Raw genomic sequence first — 21,209 nt, 5'->3', positions numbered from 1 at the left:
CGGCAAGGAGATGGCAAGGCTGAGTGCGCCGAAGCAAGCTGGGTTGCCGATGCGGCAAGGAATTCTGCTCCTCTCTCTCGCTGCACCTTCGTCCTCCCTCTCTCTGTACACCGGAAAGAACAAGGGCGGTGGGCATCAACCGTGACATAAATAGTGCGTAGCAGACAGTGCTCGCGGCGGCCGGCCAGAGAAGACATGCGGTGGCCAGCCAGAGGAGGCGTGCGACGGACTAAGCACTTGCGCTGTGGTGGTAGCCAATGCATGCATCAAAGACAACTAGGGTGCGCCATGATGAGGCCAGCTAGGGCGTACTTTGGTGGAGCGGGCTAGGTCGCGCCCTCCGTCAGCTGGTCACTAGCGGACCGGAGAACCTTAGTGTGATTGCTCTGTGGGGAACCGGCGGTGATCTTGGCAAGACAAACGAGATTAGGAAGGTCTATGATAACAAACAAGTGTTTGACAAGTTTGGATGCCGTGCTTGGGTTAGGTTGATGCATCCTTTTGACCCGAGAGATTTCCTCCACAGCCTTGTGAGGCAGTTCTATGAAAATTCTCAAGAGAAAATTGGAAAGGCACAAGAAGGGACAACTGTAGGGGTTAACGTCCTGATGAAGATGGAGAGCATGGGGCAAGATGATTTGTTTCGTGCATTTAATGCACATGTTACTGAAAACCGATACCTGGTTGTGATTGATGATTTGTCCACTATTGTTGAATGGGATTGCATCAAGAGTTTCTTCCCGAGAAACAAGAGAAGTAGCAGAATCATACTCCCAACACGCCAAGCAGAAATTGCAAGTTTGTGCCCGGACCAACCTCTCCGAGTAACAGCACTTAAGCAGCTGTCATCAGATCAGGCACTTTATCTGTTTCATCAGGAGGTAATACTTCATCAAGTGACCAGTGTACACTTTTTTTATCAGTGCATGTTTTGTGAAAATCTTTTCTTGCATAGCAGCTTAATGATCCTCATAAATTAGACATATCCAAAGGTGCTTAGTAGCTGAGACCTGTTTGGTTTCGTTGCAATGAAATGTAGCCGGGGAGCCCATCCCTGATTTTCTAAATAGGTGGTTAGTAGAATCTAAAAGATAAGAGAATATTTTAGAGCAGGTGATAATAAATATGAGGGTAGATGCTAAGATCAACACTAATACATCTGCTTTTATCTGTAGATTACGCCTGCATCAGGTGTTGCAGAGACTGGATCGGAGACGGAAAAAGTTATCGCTACTGAAAACAACCCAGCAATGTCCACAGCAGAAATAGAGGAGCAACAACCAAAGAGTGCCGCTGGCGATACAGTTAATAACTCACCTTCCGGAAGGAAGCTTGATCACAGCATCACAAAGACAGTGGTTGATGAAGTGTTCACTGGGCGGGAAGCAGACCAAGATTATGTTATCAGTTTGGTTGGTGAACCAGAAAACAATCAAGAAACTAAGGTGATCTCAGTTTGGGGAATGGGGGGTCTTGGGAAGACCACTCTTGTCCGAAGCGCCTAACGAAACCAACAGCTTGGTGGGTGGAAGCGGGCTTGGGTCACTGCATTGCGCCCGTTCAACCCTATAGTGCTCATCAGAAATTTAGCTTTGCAACTACGGGATCCTGCTGGAGCAACAGCAACTGGAAAAGAAAAGAAGGACATAGCAATAATGGGACTTCAAGAGTTGGTCGAAGAATTAAATCGCCTTCTAGATGAGAAGTGCCTCATTGTTCTTGATGATATATCAACCACTGGAGAATGGGATTTGGTCAAAAGTTGCTTGAAAAATGCTGGAAGGGTCATAGTCACTACAAGGGAAAAGAATATTGCTGAGCATTGTTCAGGAAAATACACCAACATGTATCATCTTGAAGGTCTGAAAGATGCTGCTGCACTTGATCTCTTCAAAAAGAAGGTACTTTTACTAATTCTGATGTCTTTTCTTTCCGTCTGCATTAGCCTTTTTACATTATTCTTTTGCATGAGATTGCCGTCAGACAATATTATTAGGAGTTTTTTAAGGTGTGTGATTATTCTTTTGTCTTTTGCATTGAGACATAAGATTGAGATTAGTAGACTTACGCTTTTATCTGCATTTATATTTTAATCAATAAGAAAATACACACATGCTTTTATCTGCATTTAAATGTATCGATAAAGAAGAGCAGGGAATAGGCTGTCTACAATAGCTAGCGCTGAAAGAAAAGCAAATAATAGCACAGTTTCCTTTCTGAAACTGTAATAGCACGTTCAACAAACATAAACTGACCTTATTAGGCATATGACTTCTTCAGAAGCTACAAATTGAAGCGTGATTGGAAAAAGCATATTATTTTACCTCAAACAGTTATTCTTTTTTTTAGAAATGGAGGAGAACCCCCGGCCTTTGCATCTGGACGATGCATGCAGCCACTTTATTAATTATTCACATAAGACCTTACAAAGTCATACAACGGTAAGACTAAAGCCACCGTCTAGGCAACATCTACCGCTACTCCTATCCAGTTGATATAGGGATGCTGATAGTCTGGGCCTAATGCCAAAACAGACCTCGCAGCCAAACCTAACATCTATGACCTGAGGTCCCAACCAGGACGCCTGCCGAGTATGGGGCACCCACCAGTCCAGCGCACTCTTCAACCCGGACGCCTGCCGGGTATGAGGCCACCGCAGCCACCTGCCACCAATCCATCTTCAGAGCTGTACTGTTGCATCTACCGTGCTAGGTCTCTCTGCCATCGACGCCACCACGACGCCAGACAGCGTCGTCCTCCTGCGCGAGTCCATCCTCGCACATCGGACGTCGAATCTGCACTTCCCCACACCGTCGAGATCCGTCGCCATCAATGTGTAGGATGAAGCACCGCTCCACCTAAGATGCGGTCCACTGGTCCCTCGAGCCCGTGCACACCTCCAAGAATGACGCCCCCAAGGGGGGAACAACATAAGAACGCCGCCGTCTTCTGATCAACTGATCTAGGGTTTCCCCCGGACGTAGCAGACAGTGACCTTGAAACTCTCCTCGGCGATGCCTTCAAGAAGGGAATGTCGCAAAATAGCGCCGCCACCACCGGCTTTGGCAGTAAGCCGAAAGCAAGTTTTCACCCGGATCTGTTCGAAGGACCTCCATCAAGCATCTCGTGCACGGATCGCCGCCATCTTTGCCGGGGACTGGACGATGGATCTAGGCCGCCACCGCCTGACCGGCCACGGCACCACCGCAGTGCCTAAACCGGCGCCGTCAGGCCCACCATGCCCGCCTGTAGACGCCCTCCAGATCTGCCGGCCCGCGGACGAGGCCCGCGATCTGGGCCGCCGCCACAGGTGCTCCTAGGCCGCGGGGAGAACGCGCCTGCGCTGTCGTTGTCGTCACACTCGCCGCCGGGCGCCCGCTGCTCCTTGCCGCCGGTGCACCGCCGATCCATGAGCCGCCGTTGCCGACAGGAGATGGCTACCACCACGCGAGGGGGAGGGCCCCGCCGCCGCCGTCACTGGCCAGGCAACACCGGCGTGGCCTCGGGCAGCGGCAGGAGGAGGGAGAGAGGAGCAGAGGCCTAGGGCTGGCGCGGTAGATCGCCCCCCGTGTCGCCAGGGGTAGGGACGCGAGCGTAAATGCAGCACAAGGTGACTGCCCTTTTTTTAGGTGTTTAACTACTTTAAATTATATCTATGTAGGTGTTTAAGGACAAGGCAGGAAAGGTCAATTTGGCCCTTGGTATGGAGGAAAAAGCAAAACTTATCTTACAGAAGTGTGATGGACTTCCCCTTGCAATATCAACTATAGGTGGATTCCTGGCCACTAAACCTAAAACTGCTGTTGAATGGAGGAAGATGCATGGCCGTATTAGTGCTGAGTTGGAGATCAACCCAGAGCTTAGGACTATAAAGAAAGTCCTTATGAGGAGCTATGATGGCTTACCCTACCACCTCAAGTCATGTTTCTATTACATGGCCATATTCCCGGAAAACTACGTAATTAAGCGCAAGCATTTGGTGAGGCGATGGATTGCAGAGGGTTATTGCAAGGAGATGTAGGGCATGGCAGCAGAAGAAGTTGGTGACACCTACTTTGATGAGCTTTTAGAGAGGAGTATGATTCTGCCAGGAGCAGGTGTAAACCATCACCATAGTGGAAAAGTTGATTCTTGTCAGCTTCATGATATCATTCGTGAAATATGCATCTTGAAGGCTAGGGAGGAGAACCTTGTTTTCACACTTGAGGATGGATGTTGTTTGAGCAGTACACAAGGTCCAATACGTCATCTTGTCATTAGCAGCAATTGGAAAAGAGATAAAGATGTGTTCGATAGTATGCTAGACTTGTCGCAGGTGCGATCGCTGACTGTGTACGGAGAGTGGAGACCATATTTCATCTCTGAGAAGATGAGGTTTATCCGAGTGCTCGATTTGGGGCACACATTACAGTTCAGAGAGCGCCATCTTGATAAAGTTGTGCAGCTCCATCACCTCAGATACCTCTCTATAAGAAATTGTGATTATAATTGGCTCCTTCCTAATTCTATTGAGAATTTGAGCCACCTCCAAACAATGGATATCAAAGGCACGCGTATAGTTGAACTTCCAACAACTATCATCAAGCTTCGCAAGTTACAAACTTGTAATACCTCACAACTGGTTATTCTAGTGGATTGGGGCAGGAGAATGGTGTTGTTGAGCTCGTTTGCAATTGGAGGAGGCATGTCCACATGTCCACATGTCCCAGAAGCTGTAGATATTTGCAATACCATGGAGGTCTAGCTGTCAAATTATTAAGGAGACGTTCAGAACTTGGTTTGAACATGCACGACCTATTCAACATGTACTTCTCTAAAAATGAGGGTGGTGGTAAAGCTCCAAGAGGGACTGGAAAATTGACGTCCCTGCAAACATTGGGTGTTGTCGATGTTACAAGGGGGAAGGAAGAGGTCATAAAGGAGCTCAGTGTGCTTACTCAACTGCGCAAGCTAGGTGTGGATGGTATCAACAAGGGAAACCAGATGAAGTTCTGGTCTGCCATTGCTGCTCACAACCAACTTCGTTCTTTGACAGTGCATGGCGATGATATAGATGGTTGTTTGGGTGGGGATTGGTTGCCGCCAAAACACCTTGAGAGACTCAAGTTGGACGGCTCCCTTGACAGAGTACCAGATTGGATGCATCACCTACAGAGTCTATCAAAGTTGAACCTACAATGCAGCCGATTGGGCTAAGCTGTTGACATACAAACTCTTGGGGGTCTATCAAACCTCGCAGTTTTACGACTGGGGTTCTTGGCAATTGACATGTATGATCTGCATTTCCTAGGTTCATCATTCCCGAGCCTTGTGGTGCTTGAGCTTTCGGTCCTGTACAGGCTCAACTTTTTGAGGTTTGAAAAGGATGCAATGCCTAAGCTTGAGCTGCTACAAACTTCCTTATACTTGGAGATGAAGGGGCTACAATTTCTCAGTAACCTCAATGAAATTCGGATGGATGGTGAAGGCATCAATAAGATGAAGATACATTTACAGAACCAATATGCGGAGCATCCAAATCTCAAGAACATCAGCTTGAAGCTGATTAGCTGATGTATTCTGGTTGTAGCCTTATTGCTCGGGTCCTTTCCTTGTAGCCTTATTTGCCTTCATTACCCTTTTTCTACTTGTAATCTGTTGCTTTGCTTCATCCATGTTTGCCCTACATGTCTGCATCTCCTCTAAGCTGGTTATGTGTATATCCGTGTGCTTGCTCAGTTGTCCTCTAAACTTGAGTACTCCATCCATCCATTTGTAACCAGACCATGTTTCAGATATTGACAGGGCATCCTATTTTAATCTTTGGCTGCTACTTCTTGCTGCTACATCTTGTAGCACATCATCATCATCTGGATATATAATGGAAAATGGAGAGCTAGAAGCTCGCAAGCACACAGCTAGCCATTGTGAGAATCTCCTAGAGTCGGAGAGAAGACAGAGAAGCCATTAGTGCACTTGTTTTTTTTTCTTTCACTCTCTATTTTTCCTTTATTTGTAAGGAACTCTGTTGTGCCTCACGTTCACGGGAAGCAGAGCAGTCAGCAGCTGTACACCAGCAGGTCAAACAGCTCGGGCAGAAGACGCTACAAGCCAATTTCGGCAAGAGCTATTCATATTACAAGCCAATTTCGTCAAGAGCCAATCTTGTAGTACGGTGCAGCTCGAGTTTCCACTATAGGTCTTGCTCTGCTTCTCCTTGTCCACACCTTGTCTCTAAATTTTTATCATATTTGATATTTGTATCCAAAACAGAGTGAATTAAGACCCTAGCTAACATTGGGCTGTTTCTTTTCAAATTAAAAAAAAATCCCATTCGAATTTACTTTTCGACATGCATTAGCATCGAACAGTGATACTGACCAAAAACACAAAGCAACATGGTTTCCCTTTGCCCAGTTAACACTAAATAGCTAATACAATACTGTAGTACTCAACTCTGTGTATATGTACTGCAGCTCCGTTTTCCTTTCTAGCTTAATCTCAGGATGATCTTCTCGCCAAAAAAAAAAATCTCAGGATGATCTTCTGGAAATAACTAAATAAAGATGCATAGATGAGAATGATATGTATATATGCATGCCTCTAGATAATCTTGTCTGAAAAACTTAATATACAGTTATTAAAAAGGCCGCTAATATATCATGCTCTGTAGTCTGTAGGGTCCAAGTATACAAACTTCGATGATTATACAAGCCTGAACGGCATTAAGTGCTTGGTGCTCAGCTAGCCAGTAAAAATAAAGAAGAGTTCTTTGCATGATATGTATACATACTTATAACAGTCGTCGACCAACCCAGAACAAAGCAAAGCATAAAGCATAGAGCTACAGCATTCAGATAAGTAACACTCGGCAGCGGATTTATAAAACGCAAAACTGTTGCAAAAACAAACACACGTATAATCTTCATCACTGTTACGTATATGCAAGTCAGAGTACAACAAATTATTACAACAGTCAGTGCATAGCTGACAAATCACACACCACACCACACAGAGAGAGCATAGCAGCACCAGTGCTCATGCCACATAAGCTGAATGCCACTCCTATTTATTTCTCTCTTGCTCAGAGCCTATACCATCATCTCTCCAACCAGATGATAGATACTTGCTCTGATGGATACATGGGTCGGTCCAGCAAAGATGACCGAACCAAACCAAACCAAACAAATTCAAATTGGTAGACACATCGTCACGTCAACAACGTAGATTGCTGTACGAGCAGAGTCACACCATGGCAAAGTAGATACAGAGCACTCACAAACCAATCAAGTAACATGAATTTGGGTAGGCAACATACACACAACCATATATTGTAGAGAAATCTTCAACTTTGTAAGCCAACATGCATGTAGTGTCAAAGCAAGCTGAAGATCACGTCAGTGAAGGGATGGATTACCTGGAATGCAGCATAATAAATCACAAATGAGATGATTGATTATAACTATGTAAATTAATGAAAGTAGAATAGTACTGGGAGGATGATGATGAAACTATGTTTGACTAGCACACGAAGTTAATTATTAATGAATGGGAAGATGGAGCCAGATATATCTCACCTAAGTACGGTGCCTCTCGGCAGTTGGGCCTTCTTGTAGTACCTCGAGTGGCTCGGCTTGTAGAGCGAAGGGTGGTGGTTTGCATCCACCTCGGCCCACTCCAAGATGTCCCACCATTCCTTCTCGCGGTCCACCTCCGGGCATTGCTTGGCAACGGCGGGCAGGCACCTCAGGCTCCAGCAGCCCCTTGTCTTGATAGTCTCGAGCTTTGGCGCAAACATCTTACTTCCACAGATGCGCTGCAGCTTGGGGAGATCGTGTAGGTGGATATGCTTCAGCTCGGGGAAATTTATAATTGTTTCCTTCTCTTGGCGCTTAGGGTCCAAAGGGAAGATCCCCATGAGATCGCCACAACACACGATCTCGAGGGTCTCTAGGTTCCCCAAGGTAGTCATATTTACGGATAAGGGGAGCACATGTATGAGCCCGGGGCAATAGTCTAGGTGCAAGAATTTTAGGCGTTGAAAGGAATCTTTACTGGGTATGCATGTTGTACTCCAGTTCCAGATGTAGCGTGCCTTCAGGAGCTGGGATGCCCGGAACGTGGTCAACCAAGAAAAGCATTCAACTATCTCATAATCATTCCCATCATCACTTCGTGTGGGGGTAGGAAATACAGAGCTTAGCTTGGGGCATCTCTCAACTCGACACCATCGAAGGTAGCTCCATGATTTTGTAAACCTGCTCGACCATAGCACTTGTGGGCTTGGGATGCTAGTGATGGACAAGCTATCATGCACACACAGTGTTATAGCACTGTAACATATAAAATCAGGGATTAAAGCAACACCAGTACTAGTTCCTTGGATGTTGCCTTGTTGCTGCAGTAATCCACTCTTTATCTCCTCTTCATCTTGTATGTGGACGTACCAGCTCACGGATTCATCAACAGCAGGAACAGACGAGCAAGCCCACATCCATCCGATTGCACCTTCATTAGCAGTAGCAGCCAGCAGGTGGTCTCGGAAGATTATATCTCTTGCATATAAATAATGACCAGGCTTTCTAATTCCTTGAGCACGTCCACTATCATCAATAGCAACACTACCTGTAGGTGATGACGCCATCTCTATACATCCACACTTCTTCGTGAAATATTTTTCAAAGGGCTCTAGCGACCTAAAGAGCCTTGCATCCCTTACAGAGATGTACCAATCAAAGGATGTAGCTGGTTTTTCAGAAGGAACTGCAGCAATACAAGATGATCCTATAGCAGCAATAGTCTCCTTGGTCTTCTCTTCCCAATTAGCTTGGGCAGATGATGCTGATCGGATGGTGTCAATGCGCAACACCTCGAACCTCCTTGGCCATTTGTTACTTGATGGATGTTGTATTGTTTGCAGCTTCTCACAACCCAGTAGGATGAGCTGCTTGAGGTTCAGGGCTACCACTTTTCTGAGGTCGAGGGTCTTCACTGCTGTACCCGAGAGATCCAGCTCCTGGAGGTTCTCCATCACCCCTCTTAGCAGCACACTCTTCAATTTGGCAAGGCCCTCTAAGGAAATGCTTGATATCTTAGGGATAGCATCATCAGTGATGAAGAAACTAAATGACTCAAGCAATGGTGGCAGAACATCAGTGACAACTTGTTCCAATCCAACACAGTCCTCAAGGATGATTTCCTTAAGGAGGCTGGCGCTAGACAGGTTAGGGACTTGACAGTGAATGGGTATTTCTGTTGCAGAGTCTGTGTTGGTAGCTACTCGGAGCTTGACAAGGCTTGTTCTATTGCCACAACGATCTACTATGCTCATCCAATCCTTGTCTGTCTCCACATTCAGCTCCCTGAGTTCATCCATTAAACACATCATAGTTTTTGAGTACCAATCTGTGTACCTCAGGTCCAACACCCACAACTTCTGGAAACATGATCCGCTTTGGTTGTTGCTTTGATGCTCCTCCTCTCTGACATCTGTGCAATGGTCCAGCAGGAGGAATCTTAGGTGGCTACAACAGAAGAAGGGAGGAGATGTAAAACTGAAGGTGCACCAAGATAGATGTAACACCCGTAGCCTATTGTTGTGTGGGAACATGGCAGCTGGTAATACCACCCTCCTACCCTCTGATTCTTCTGTTAGAAGGAAGAAGGATGTCGCCCGAGGAGGCAACACGCGATTATCATCATGTAGTAGGGTTTGGTGTGTGGCTGAAACCCAACAGCCATTAGGACTGGAAATGCGACCACCAATCTCTTTCTCATAGTAAATATTCTCCACAATCCGATCCAAGTGTACGTTTCTCTTCAAAGCATTGCCAACCTCCCATGCCGATGTATCGCCTTGACCTTGTATAATCCCGTCGCTTACCCAATAGTTTGAAGCATGCATCTCCCAGTCAATATCACTCACAAGTCTTCTTGCCCAAGCATACTGGAAGCACTCTACGATCTTATCAGGATCAAGAATACCCACGCGCTTGGCAACCTCCGCGGCCTCTTGATGCAATACATGATCGTGCCAGTCTTCACTTCCCACGAAAACATCAACCATATTGTTTCTAAGCTGACGTTCCAGACTTTTATTGGGCAAATGAAAACCCCCACCCCAGGTCCACACGACCTTGTTACTCAAAAATGTTGTTACAGGGACACCACACTCGTACAAATCAATGTAGTGGTTGCTCCCGTTGTGAAAAAACACCACAAACGTACTACTAGCAAGCTTTCTGAAGATCTCCTCTCTGACATCCAATAAAACCCCTCTGGAGCCTTGGTCTATCCCATTGAAATCATCCTCCTCATCATGCTGATCAAAGATGGCCATCACCGACTGGGGAAGCTCTAGCTCCTCAGCAATTGCCTTTTGCAAGGCTCTCATGCTTTGCCACAATGTGCAATCCACGTGGACAACCTTGTCAAACTTCCTTCCTTTAGCAGCCAGTGATTTCAGGCGTTGGGCTGCCACTCTGAGAGCAGCAGATGCCCCGAGTCCACACCAACCAAAAAAGTAGATTTTTCTTTCGTATTTGTTGATGCCATCTAGAATACCGAGTATTTCTCCTGCTGCAGCATCGATGGTATTTGCCTTGATTATTATGTCCTGCTGTGTATAATAATCAATGAATGAGGTTCATCACTTTTACCATTGTTTCTTTTTCACTACTTTGTTTCAAGTTGTAAGGCACATTTTTAACTATAGGGACAGGACATAGGAATAACAAAGATAATACTACCTTAGTCCCAGATTATAAGACGTTTTTGGTACGCTATTTAGCCTACCAAAAATGTCTTATAATTTGGGATAGATGAAGTAGTTAATTATACTCTTTGTGTTTTCTTTTAGTACACATTTTGTTATGACTATATAGGTGTTTTATAATGCCTGCAATCGAACACTTAAACTGGATTGTGTATAATTTACTATCATCTAAATCCGTTAAGAAAACAATGGCTAATGTATGTAAGGATACAGAATCATGGCAGCGAAGGGAATGATAGTATCTCCCAACAGACGGGTCATATACTACTACACATTAGTTCTATCAAGATTTTTTTTCGGGGTGGATTTTATTTGCTTAAAATGGAGCATCAAGAAGGTACAAAACACAATGAGCACACACCCGACCTCTGCATAGTTAGGATGCACACAACCAACACCAACTCACACACACGCCAAAACAGTGACGAAGGCCCACTAGCGAATGAGCGAAGCGAGCGGATGTGCTAGCGATCGACTACTGTAGCAACTATATAAATGTTCTCGAAAAAAGGAGCATTACCGAGGATCAAACACGAGACCCCCATCAAACAAGATTTTTGGGCTAGCCACCGAACAAAATGAGAACTAGTGATTACTAACCAGCGCAAGCCTCTAAGAACAATAAAACAGAGATCCTTTTTTTCTTTTTGTGTTTTTGATTTTTTTGGTTCAAAATTCCAAAAAAATGTTTTCGAACCTGAAATTTGTTCAAAACTTCAGATAAATGGTCTATATTTTGAAAAAGTGCGTACATTTTTTGAATTTCTGAACATTTTCATAGACAAGAACTTCTTTTTGCATGTGAACAAAAAATTTGAAACGGCAGAAAATGTTTTTGCAAAACATGAAACATTTTTTGAAGTTGCGAACAAATTATGAAATTCTGAACAAATTTTTAAACCACAAACAGTTTTTGAATTTTTGAACAAATATTTGAAAATGGAACATTTCATGAAATTATGAAAAACAATTGAAACCGTGAAACAAATATTTAAAAATCAAACTTCATGAAATATCTAACAAAAATTTAAAACCATAAACATTTTTTGAAATTTCTGAACATTTTTCAAACTCGAACAATTTTTAATTTCAGACCAAAGTTTGCAACCACGGACAGTTTTTGCAATTATGGAAGTTTGTTTTTGAAAATATGAACATTTTCTAAATTTTTAATTTTTTTTGAAATACATGAACATTATTTCAAATTCCTATCATTTTTTGGAGTTCAAATTTTTTTTAAAAATTTGGGAACATATTTTAAACAATGGAACATTTTTATAAAATCTGAGAAAAATTTTAAGTTTTTTGAAAAAAAAGGAAATATCGACTTGAAAAAGAAAAAAAAGTTGAAAGTAAAAAAAGAAACGAGAAAGAAAAAAGGAAAAGAAATGAAAAAAGAAAGAAAAACGAAAAACCAAAGAGAAACCGAAAAAACCGGTTCAGGGAGGTTCCCAAAACCAGAAAAAACTGACTGGGAAACTCTAGAAGGTGATGATGATGTGCTACAAGATGTGCGGCTGCCTTCAGGTTTGTGCGTGCATGTTGGCTGCTGGCATGGGCAGATCCTATATGACGCCCGCGTGCGTCCGTTCGTCGCTGCTTCGCTGAAGCGAAGCGAGCGAACGAGGCGCACGGGCCGCCGGCCCAATTCGAGCGAGACTTGGTTTTGGGAACCTTCTAGTAGGTTCCCTGAACCGTTTTTTTTGTAGTTTTTCCGTTTTTTCCTGTTTTTTTTTACCTTTTGTTTCCTTTTCCTGTTTTTGCTTCTGTTTTTTTACCTTTTGTTTCATTTTTCTGTTTCTGTTTCTTTTTCATTCATTTTATCCTTTTTTCGTTTTACTTTTATACTTTGTTTTAAGAAATTTGTTTGAGTTTCAAAGTTTGTTCATGGTTTCAAAAATTGTTCATGGATTTAAAATTTTGTTCACTTTTTAAAAATTGATTCACAATTTTAAAATTGTTCAATGTATATGAAAAAATGTTCAATATGTATTTAATATTTGTTCAATACATTTAGCAAAATCGTTCAGTGTGTAGTTAAAAATAGTTCAACTTATGTTACAAAAATGTTCAATGTGTGTTTAAAATTTGTGCATCATATATCACAAAAATTTACACTGTGTAGTTAAAAGTTGTTCGGCATATTTTCACAAAAAAATCAATGTATATTTTAAGCGTATATCGCTAAATGTTCAATCAAGTTTTAGAATTTTGTTCGAGAAAACGATATTCATTTCTTGAAGGAATGATTAAAAGACAAATCTACCGCTGTACGTAATACCTACTATTGAGTGCTGCAGTCAAACATACGGTCAGTAGCTAGTGCAGTGGCGAGTAAGTCTGCTGTGTATAGATGTGTTTGGGTTCGACTCCCGATCGCTGCATTTTTTCGAGGCATTTCTCTTTTAGGTTCGCTTGTGGGAATGGGCCGGCCCGTTTGCGCTAATCCTTTAGCGGAAGCTACTCGTTTTGACGCACGCGAGCGTCAACTAGGAGCACTCTGGCATGCTATGAGTCAGGGGCGGATCTAGTGGGTGGACAGGGTGGGCTGTGGCCCACTCTGGAATTTTAGATCAGCCCATATACTATAGGAGACATAGAGTGGTAAAAAAGAAGTAAAAGGCCCATCAGTAGCTAGTAACTAGTTCAGCACTGCACTGTGGCCCAATACACTTGTTCCATTGGTTCCTTCAGACTCGTTACCCAAACTAGCCCAATACAAGCAGCTTGCTCCCTGTTGCTGATTGTCAAGTACAATTACCATCGTTGATTTTGCTACAGCACCGTTGTCACATTGACGCCACCATTGCTACATGAAAACTGGTTTTTGTTTCACTTTCCACACGGGAATATTTCTGCAAGTACGGGCTCATTCGGTTTGAAGAAAATCAAAACGTAGAAATTAGTAGTAGTATAGAAATTTGATAGGATGGCACTTGCCATCCTAAGAATTTAACTTGCCTCGTTCCTACGCGCAAAATGAGCTTTGAGTGAATGTGTAGTTTCCTCCAAAAACACGGGAAATGAGTAGTAATCCTTTAGAATTCTTGTACGCATTTCCTACAAACCGAATGCATATACAGAAAAATTTCCTCCAGAATCTTTGTTCCTATGTTTTTCCTACAAAAATCCTCCAAACCGAATGAGGCCTAAAGGATATTAATGTGATGCCTTTTTCCTAACCATGACGGATTATTTGATTGTGTAGTAAACTTCCTTCATTTTTTAATATTTCTTTAAGCTATTCGAGTTATCGTCACTATGATGCAAAAAAAAAAAACTTCTTGCTACTTAGACCTTTTAGATATGCCATGGAACAACTTCTGTTGTTGTTTATTTTGAACATCCAAGTTTGAAATCCTAGATCCGCCGGTGACATATCATATTTGTGGTCAATTTTTTTTCAATGTGGACCACCCAGTTTCAAAATCGTAGATCCGCCACTGCTATGAGTGTGTGTGGCTGGCCGGCTTGTTGTCTACCTTCTGTTTGAAACCTCGTGGAATCAAGTTTTCAGAGTAGGCCGTAAATTTAACATCAGCGTTCAGTTACCTTTTAAAGCTGCGCCCGTTTGAGGTAATGTGTGATAAAAACAACTATGGTAGGGCAATGTCTTTTGATCAGATTATGTACAGTCACGATTATCATAGGAATAAAATAATATATATTTGATAGCATATATATCATTCAAGGCGAGCGTAAAGTTCTTGACTTAGATAATAAAATGCATTAAGTTATATATTCACGAAGAAGAAAGAATACTTGTGTGTATGTAGTTTTATTTCCTTCTAAAAATCTGCTATTTTATTAATCTTATTGCTACAATGGTTCTTATATATTATGACAAAGTGTATTAAGAGTTCCCTCTCGGGTTTATCTTTCATTAGGGGAATATGTACAAATCTTGGGTTGCATATTCAAAATTGATGAATCTAATGCAACAACACCCCCTATTAAACCTGACTAGCTGTTGGGGCGTGCCCATGGCGCGCCGCCTGGGTGGCAGCTGGTGCGGTGCCAGGTAGACGAGCGCCCTTTCAGCTGGTTGTGGCTCTAATTGATAGCACATATGCATGTATAGCTTGGGATTTTTTTAATGAATGACAGCCAAAGCCTTCGAGGTGAAAGTATAAACAAAGGGGGGTAGCAGTGAGCTATCTACCTGCTTACAAGATGCACTACACATACAGTGGCTTCTTCAAAAGTGTATCAAACTCGGCAAATAAACAATCAATCTTAGGACTGTATCTAGCACCTCTCCATGTCTTTGTATTGCAGCCACGAGGATTTGCCACTACAGAGCAGCTGCTCATCCACCCATCGTCGAGGTTTTCCAGGTCGTTCTTGTTTTGCTCGCCATCGTGCAGTCCACATCCCTCTCGCGACATCGAAGAAGAAGTACTGACTGTTGCTGTAGATGCCGGGGAGAGTGTCCAGGACGGAGGGCACGATGCAGATGATAAACTGGATCACGTCCGTGCAGGGAATTCTAGTTCGCCATAGTGCGACCAGTCGTTGCGCCTGCCGCCGAGGCCGGCGTGGCTGTGGCACATCTTGAGCAGGCAGAGGTTGTGAGCCGTGCTCCCCTTGCGTGCCCAAAGCACCACTAGCCGCAGCAGCTGCCACATCTGATCAGGACCTTCCTCGTCGTTTTACATCCATTTTTCTTGAACCTAAAGAATACCACGTGATTTTGATCAACTTGCCAACACAGAACCAAATATGACCCACCAATCCAATCCGCTGCAGCAGCAAGGAACATATACTTAGTGAGAACTGTGGGAAAAAAGAAAGAAGCTCATTAGGCAGTGATTTTGATCAACTTGGTCATCACAGAACTAAATATCCCCCACCAATCGAATCTACTATAGAAGCAAGGCACATATACTAAATAAGAACTGTGGGAAGAGAGAAACTAATTAGGCGGAAAATAATGTCTTACAGCTAGTGGGCACAGGCATCTTGGAGTTGCCATGCGACGAGTTGCTGATGATCTTCAACTGCCCCAGTGTTCCACAGCAGCAAGGACCTCCAAATCATGAAGGTGATGATTACATATACCTCGACGCACAGTTATTCCATCAAGAGAGAAATGCATTAATCTTTTTCACAGATTTATGTCCTACGCAGAAATGAAACACGGCCACCCTACCTGCAAAAATAGCATGAAATAAATATTATTGTCCGAGGAAATCATGCTGATACATTTGCTAACATTTGTATTTGTTGCATGTATTAGAGCGCACGCTACATCAGAAAAGTTGGATTTTGCATGTGTTGTTGTAGCCTAATACGACATGTCTAATATAGCACATGTGTCTATGCATATTTTGCTGCAAGGCAAGCATTGTAGTATAGTAATGCCATTCCAAGGAAATATTAGTCTTCAGTTTAAACACTCCAAGCTTTCGATGAAATTCAGTTAGGGTTTCCTTTGTGTAACCGACCATATAGGAACTGAACTGATCTGAATAGAGCACTTAAAATCCTTACAAAATTACAACATGTAAGCCCATAAAAATATTTCTGAAGAAAGGTAGCGTTAACACTGTTTAGAGAATACACACAAAACTGACTGAACTATGGAGCAGTAAGCACACCAATAGTGTTGTGTGGCGGCTTATTGATCTACCAAGCATAGAAAATAAAATTTAAATACTCTAAGCAAGAATTCATTCAAATAAAAAAGGAAGATTAATTGGAACTTGTTATGGCGCTGCTAGAAGGAGGGCGCAAGAAGGCCGGCCGGGGGCCTTTTGCCCACGGCCGGGCAAGATGGAAGGATTTCCTTTTTAATTCTTGCTTCATTAGATTGATACATCTCCTCTCTTTATATAGAGAGGTTTACTTGACTCCCAAGCAAGGCTTACTTGACCCCTAAGAAAGCGACCCTTATCTCTAATTAACCCTAAGACTAACGGGCTATACCGCCAGCCCAGGTCATTAGGCCCATTACGTACTCTAACACTACACCCCACCTGGACATGCAGCTTGTCCTCAAGCTGCAGCCTAACCAACTTATAACCATGACTCGAGGCAACACCAACCTAACACCTAAAAACAAGCCTTTTACATCTCGGCTTGTTTTATTACTCTCAACCTGAAATGGACTGGGATGATTTATTTTGGACCTCTTAACAAAAAGTGGATACCATCCGCACGTCGGACGTGCACGTGTACAACCACCTGGATTCCATGGACACCATCTGGACAAAAGCAGTGCATGTGTATGGCCACCTGGAAGTGGTCGCAAGAGCGAGCAGCAGAGGCGCCCTCGCGGCGGCCGGCGGCGGAATACAGTGGTGCTACGCGGTGCGCTCTTGTCGGTGACACCATGCCTTCTCCCCACCGGACGGCTATTGGTCGGCACCGCACATAGAAGAGTGGAGGGTTGTCGATGGAGAATGGCGAGGAGGGGTGCTCCTCCCCAACCGCCGATGTCGCAGACTTTGAGGGCGTTGTCCGTGGGGAAAACAGCATGCCCAAGATCCCCGACGCAGCGGACGAGATCGAGGTCCTTTGCGCAGCGAAGCGCAACTGGGAGGAGCGGCAGCTGCAGACCACGCAACTCCCGCACACGCCGACGCGCTAGGAGGCCGCGTGCAGCAGCCTGCAGCCTCACCGTCGTCGACACGTGGCGGGTAGTGATCCAAGCTGGAAGCGGTGACGGCGATGGCGGAAGCTTGATCTGCTGGATGGGGACGCCCTGGTGAAGCGGTGATGGCGACGGCGGGAACTTGATCTGGTGGATCGCGACTCCCGTCGACGCGGTCGATGCGGGGCCGGAGCTGACTGGTGATGGCTGCTGCAGTTGCAGCGGCTGCTGCGGCGGAGCGCCGGGCGCCGCGGAGGTCGCTAGGAGCAGTGGCTGCCACTGCAACCAGGGTGGGGCGGTGGATGGCAGCTGCTGCAGCGGCCTGATGAGCGCGGCGGAGGCCACCTGGTGCGGCGGCTGCCACGGCAGCCAGGACGGGGCGGTGGTGGCGGTGGATTGCAATTGCAGCGGCTGCTGCAGCAGCCCGACGAGCGCGGCGGAGGCCTCTTGGTGCGGCGGATGCCACGGCAGCCAGGACGGGGCAATGGATGGCGGCTGCAGCGGCTGCTGCAGCAGCCCGGCGAGCGCGCGGGGGCCGCTTGGTGCGGCGGCTGCCACGGCAGCCACGGCGGCGCGGTGGCAGTGATGGGCGGCGCAGCCGGGTGCGGCCCATAGGACCCAGCCAAGAACAGATGGATCTCCTGGACCGCCTGTGTTAGGTCCCGCAGCACCCCGGACACCTCCGGGGTGAGGACGACGGGGGCGGGCGCGACGGAGGATCCCGGCACGGGCAGGAGCGGGGCGACGGTCGTGACCGGCAGCGGAAGAGACGGGTTGGGCGGCGGTGAAGACATGATCGAACCGAAGCTAGCTGATACCAAATTGTTATGGCGCTGCTAGAAGGAGGGCGCAAGAAGGCCGGCCGGGGGCCTTTTGCCCACGGCCGGGCAAGATGGAAGGATTTCCTTTTTAATTCTTGCTTCATTAGATTGATACATCTCCTCTCTTTATATAGAGAGGTTTACTTGACTCCCAAGCAAGGCTTACTTGACCCCTAAAAAAGCGACCCTTATCTCTAATTAACCCTAAGACTAACGGGCTATATCGCCATCTCAGGCCATTAGGCCCATTACGTACTCTAACAAAACTAAAAGGAACAAAAAGGCGGGCATGCTTCTAGTCTGTCGACGAGCAATCTGAACAATCATGAAAATGAGAAGGTGTGGAGAGGTGAAGAATTAAACTCCACTTGGTACACTGTAGAAAAGGCATCTAAGCAAAAAGGCACCCGCAGAGACACAGAAAACAGCCTACAGAAGAACTACAACACAGAAACCGAAAACTAACATGAAGGCACATCTAGCTATAAGTTGATGGCCTGCTGGATTAAAAAATCCTCAGTGAAACATTTAAGGATCCAAACAAGGGAGGTAACAATCCTGACTGAAGTATAAGTGATAATTGTCCACTAAATTAACAACACACTTCATTCTTTGTATATGTGTCAGCATCACATACCTTCTTGAGCATCACACATCTTGGGCTCACATAGCTAGAAAAAATCCTCCTCTACTGAGCATAGCCTAAATTTCTCTCAACTTCTCTCTAATCTCCCTGATTCATCCCCATAGCATCAGTTAGTCCAACACTTCCTTTCCGACCTCCCTCTTCTCACACAGCCGCCCTAACCATAGCTGCTGGACCCACCACCCAGCGCCTCCCTTCACCTGTACCCAGGGCTCCTCTGCATCTCGCCACCCTAGCCTAAGAGCATTTCAAAAAATATTGTTTGGGTTAGAAAAATGTAATGATATGGCAGATATGATCCAATAATGATTGTAAGTAGTGCCTTATACCCTCATTGATATAAGATAAGCATTCCAGTACTGCATACTATTCTTACTAAATATTGCAGGAGAGAGCTCAAATAATGCAATCTGTATTAAACAGATATAGGTTAACAAATGTTCTCTACAAATATTGTATCAAATCATTTCCAAGAAAAAAAACACAGGATTTTTTAAGAGAATTTACCTTAAGGTTGACTCATGAAAATATGACAAGAGAAGAACTAAAGATTAATTTAATTAACCTCTATGTCACCCCCAAGCATTCCTATCATATGGGTTAGCCCGTCGGTCGCACAGATACCTGAAGTTCTCATAGGAAGTCTGCAAAGGTGAAAGATTGGATGATTACAAAGTTGCGACAAAATGATGTAAACATTAAGAGTTTTAAAATAGAGAAAAGGAGGAAAGGGAAGCGACCTGATTGTTGCTTTTCAGGTAGAAATGAAAGACAAAAAGACCATGGTGCACTAAAGTGAAACAAATACTGATGTAAATGTAGCAAGGCTATAAAGTGGCTTGCTGACATATTTGAAGTCTGAATACATAGTTGATGTAGCTTATACCAGAATCATATGTAACCGAAAATTCAAAATTAGGCAGTATCTAAAACTAAATTTAAATAGTATCAACCAAAACCAGGTTTGATACATGTATGCAATCATAACAATACTTATGTTATGACACATTTATTTTGCAATTTGCTTATACTAAAACTAAAAAGCATATTAACTGCTGCTGCTACATGATTCCCTTATGAACTGGAACAAGGACCTATTCTTCGAAAGAAATCACCAGTCTAAATAAGGAAAGTAAACCATGGAGTATTGAGAGGGACTCACCATACCATAGTGTACTTATTATAAAGCTGAGCACGGACAAAGCAAAGAGGAAGACTAAACAGACGATTCACAAACAATGACAAACTGCCTGCTCACTTAACACTAACCTGCGAAAAAAGAGCACATATCAGCACATAGAAGAGCAGCAGCACAGCCTAAGCAAAAAATAACATCCAGTGCAATCAAAATCACCTCCATGGCGGCCATCAGGAGACCGATCAAACAAGCAGATGAACTAAGATTGACCTCCCTCCCTGCCTGCCTCCCAGACGACGTTTGTCCCTCCTCCCTGCAAGACGCCAGAGCAATCAACAGAGGGCCGCCTCGGTGTGTGATAGGCCACCACATTTGGTCAACTGGACTACTTCACCTCATCTTCAAAAGCTTTCATGAGTGATTTTCGAAAGCACGGCTAAATCACATTTTACCTGCTTCAAACATATAGCCAAAAAACGTACAGGTACTTCTAGCAATTCATCAAACAATTGGTGTGCACAACCAAAAGAGGACATACAGAATCAAGGCAGTCAGCCTCTGCCACCTTAGAGGGATTTCACCGCCTCAATTTCGAGCTTACGTGAGAGAGGGCGAGGGAGTCAGGGAGGTAGTGGGGTAGAGGTGCAGATCAAAGCATGGACGAAATGAAGTGGAGACAACGGCTCAGATCTACGGCTTGGCGTTGCCAGAACCATTGACCTGACATCGCGTGGTCCCCATAACCCCCGGCGGCACACCCGATGCCGTGGTGGATGCCCGAGCCCGGGCCTCCGTACCGGCGGCGTTGCGGCGCGGATGACTTCGCTAGGCCATTGCACGTCCAACCACTCGCAGTCTTCATCGCTCGGAAGCACTGAATCGAACAGCCCAATCAAATCAACACATCTGGAGACCTACAGAGGGGACGAAGGGCATACCCTGCCCCCGAGAAGGATGTGCTGCAGGCCGACCGGGGCGGTGTCGACCTGGGCGGCCTCGGCCAGAAGTGGCGACCTGTCGTGCGGGTAAGGTCGACAACGAGGATGCGGGCGCCGGGCATGAACTCCCCAGGGCGCGGCTGCTCCCCCTCCTCGCCGGATGGCACGGGCGCGCTAGCTCTCTTCTGTGCCGGACGCCGATCTGGTCGCTGCCTCTCACGCTCGGTGTTGTCTTCCCGATGGCACCCCAAATCCGGCGCCGCTCAGCAAGAGAAACGAGGAGTGGAGGAGGCTGTTAGAATAAATCTGAGGCATACC

General features: G+C 45.1%; 1 protein-coding gene and 1 pseudogene across 1 annotated transcript; one reads left to right on the top strand and one right to left on the bottom strand.

Moving 5' to 3' along the window:
• The first annotated feature begins 1,655 nt into the window (after positions 1–1,655).
• Positions 1,656–5,553, top strand: LOC125518155 (annotated as a pseudogene).
• A 1,999-nt stretch (positions 5,554–7,552) lies between these two features.
• On the bottom strand, positions 7,553–20,175 carry LOC125518154. Its single transcript, XM_048683085.1, has 6 exons — positions 20,170–20,175; positions 20,074–20,084; positions 19,381–19,459; positions 19,145–19,225; positions 17,202–18,155; positions 7,553–10,597 (listed from the first exon to the last, which is right to left on the bottom strand). Exons 1-6 carry the CDS (start codon positions 20,173–20,175, stop codon positions 7,553–7,555), a joined length of 4,176 nt encoding a protein of 1,391 aa, XP_048539042.1.
• Positions 20,176–21,209: the final 1,034 nt, after the last annotated feature.

Source organism: Triticum urartu, chromosome 7 (genome assembly GCF_003073215.2).
Source record: "Triticum urartu cultivar G1812 chromosome 7, Tu2.1, whole genome shotgun sequence".
NCBI lineage: Eukaryota > Viridiplantae > Streptophyta > Magnoliopsida > Poales > Poaceae > Triticum > Triticum urartu.
This window is presented reverse-complemented; position numbering and strand designations above follow the sequence as displayed.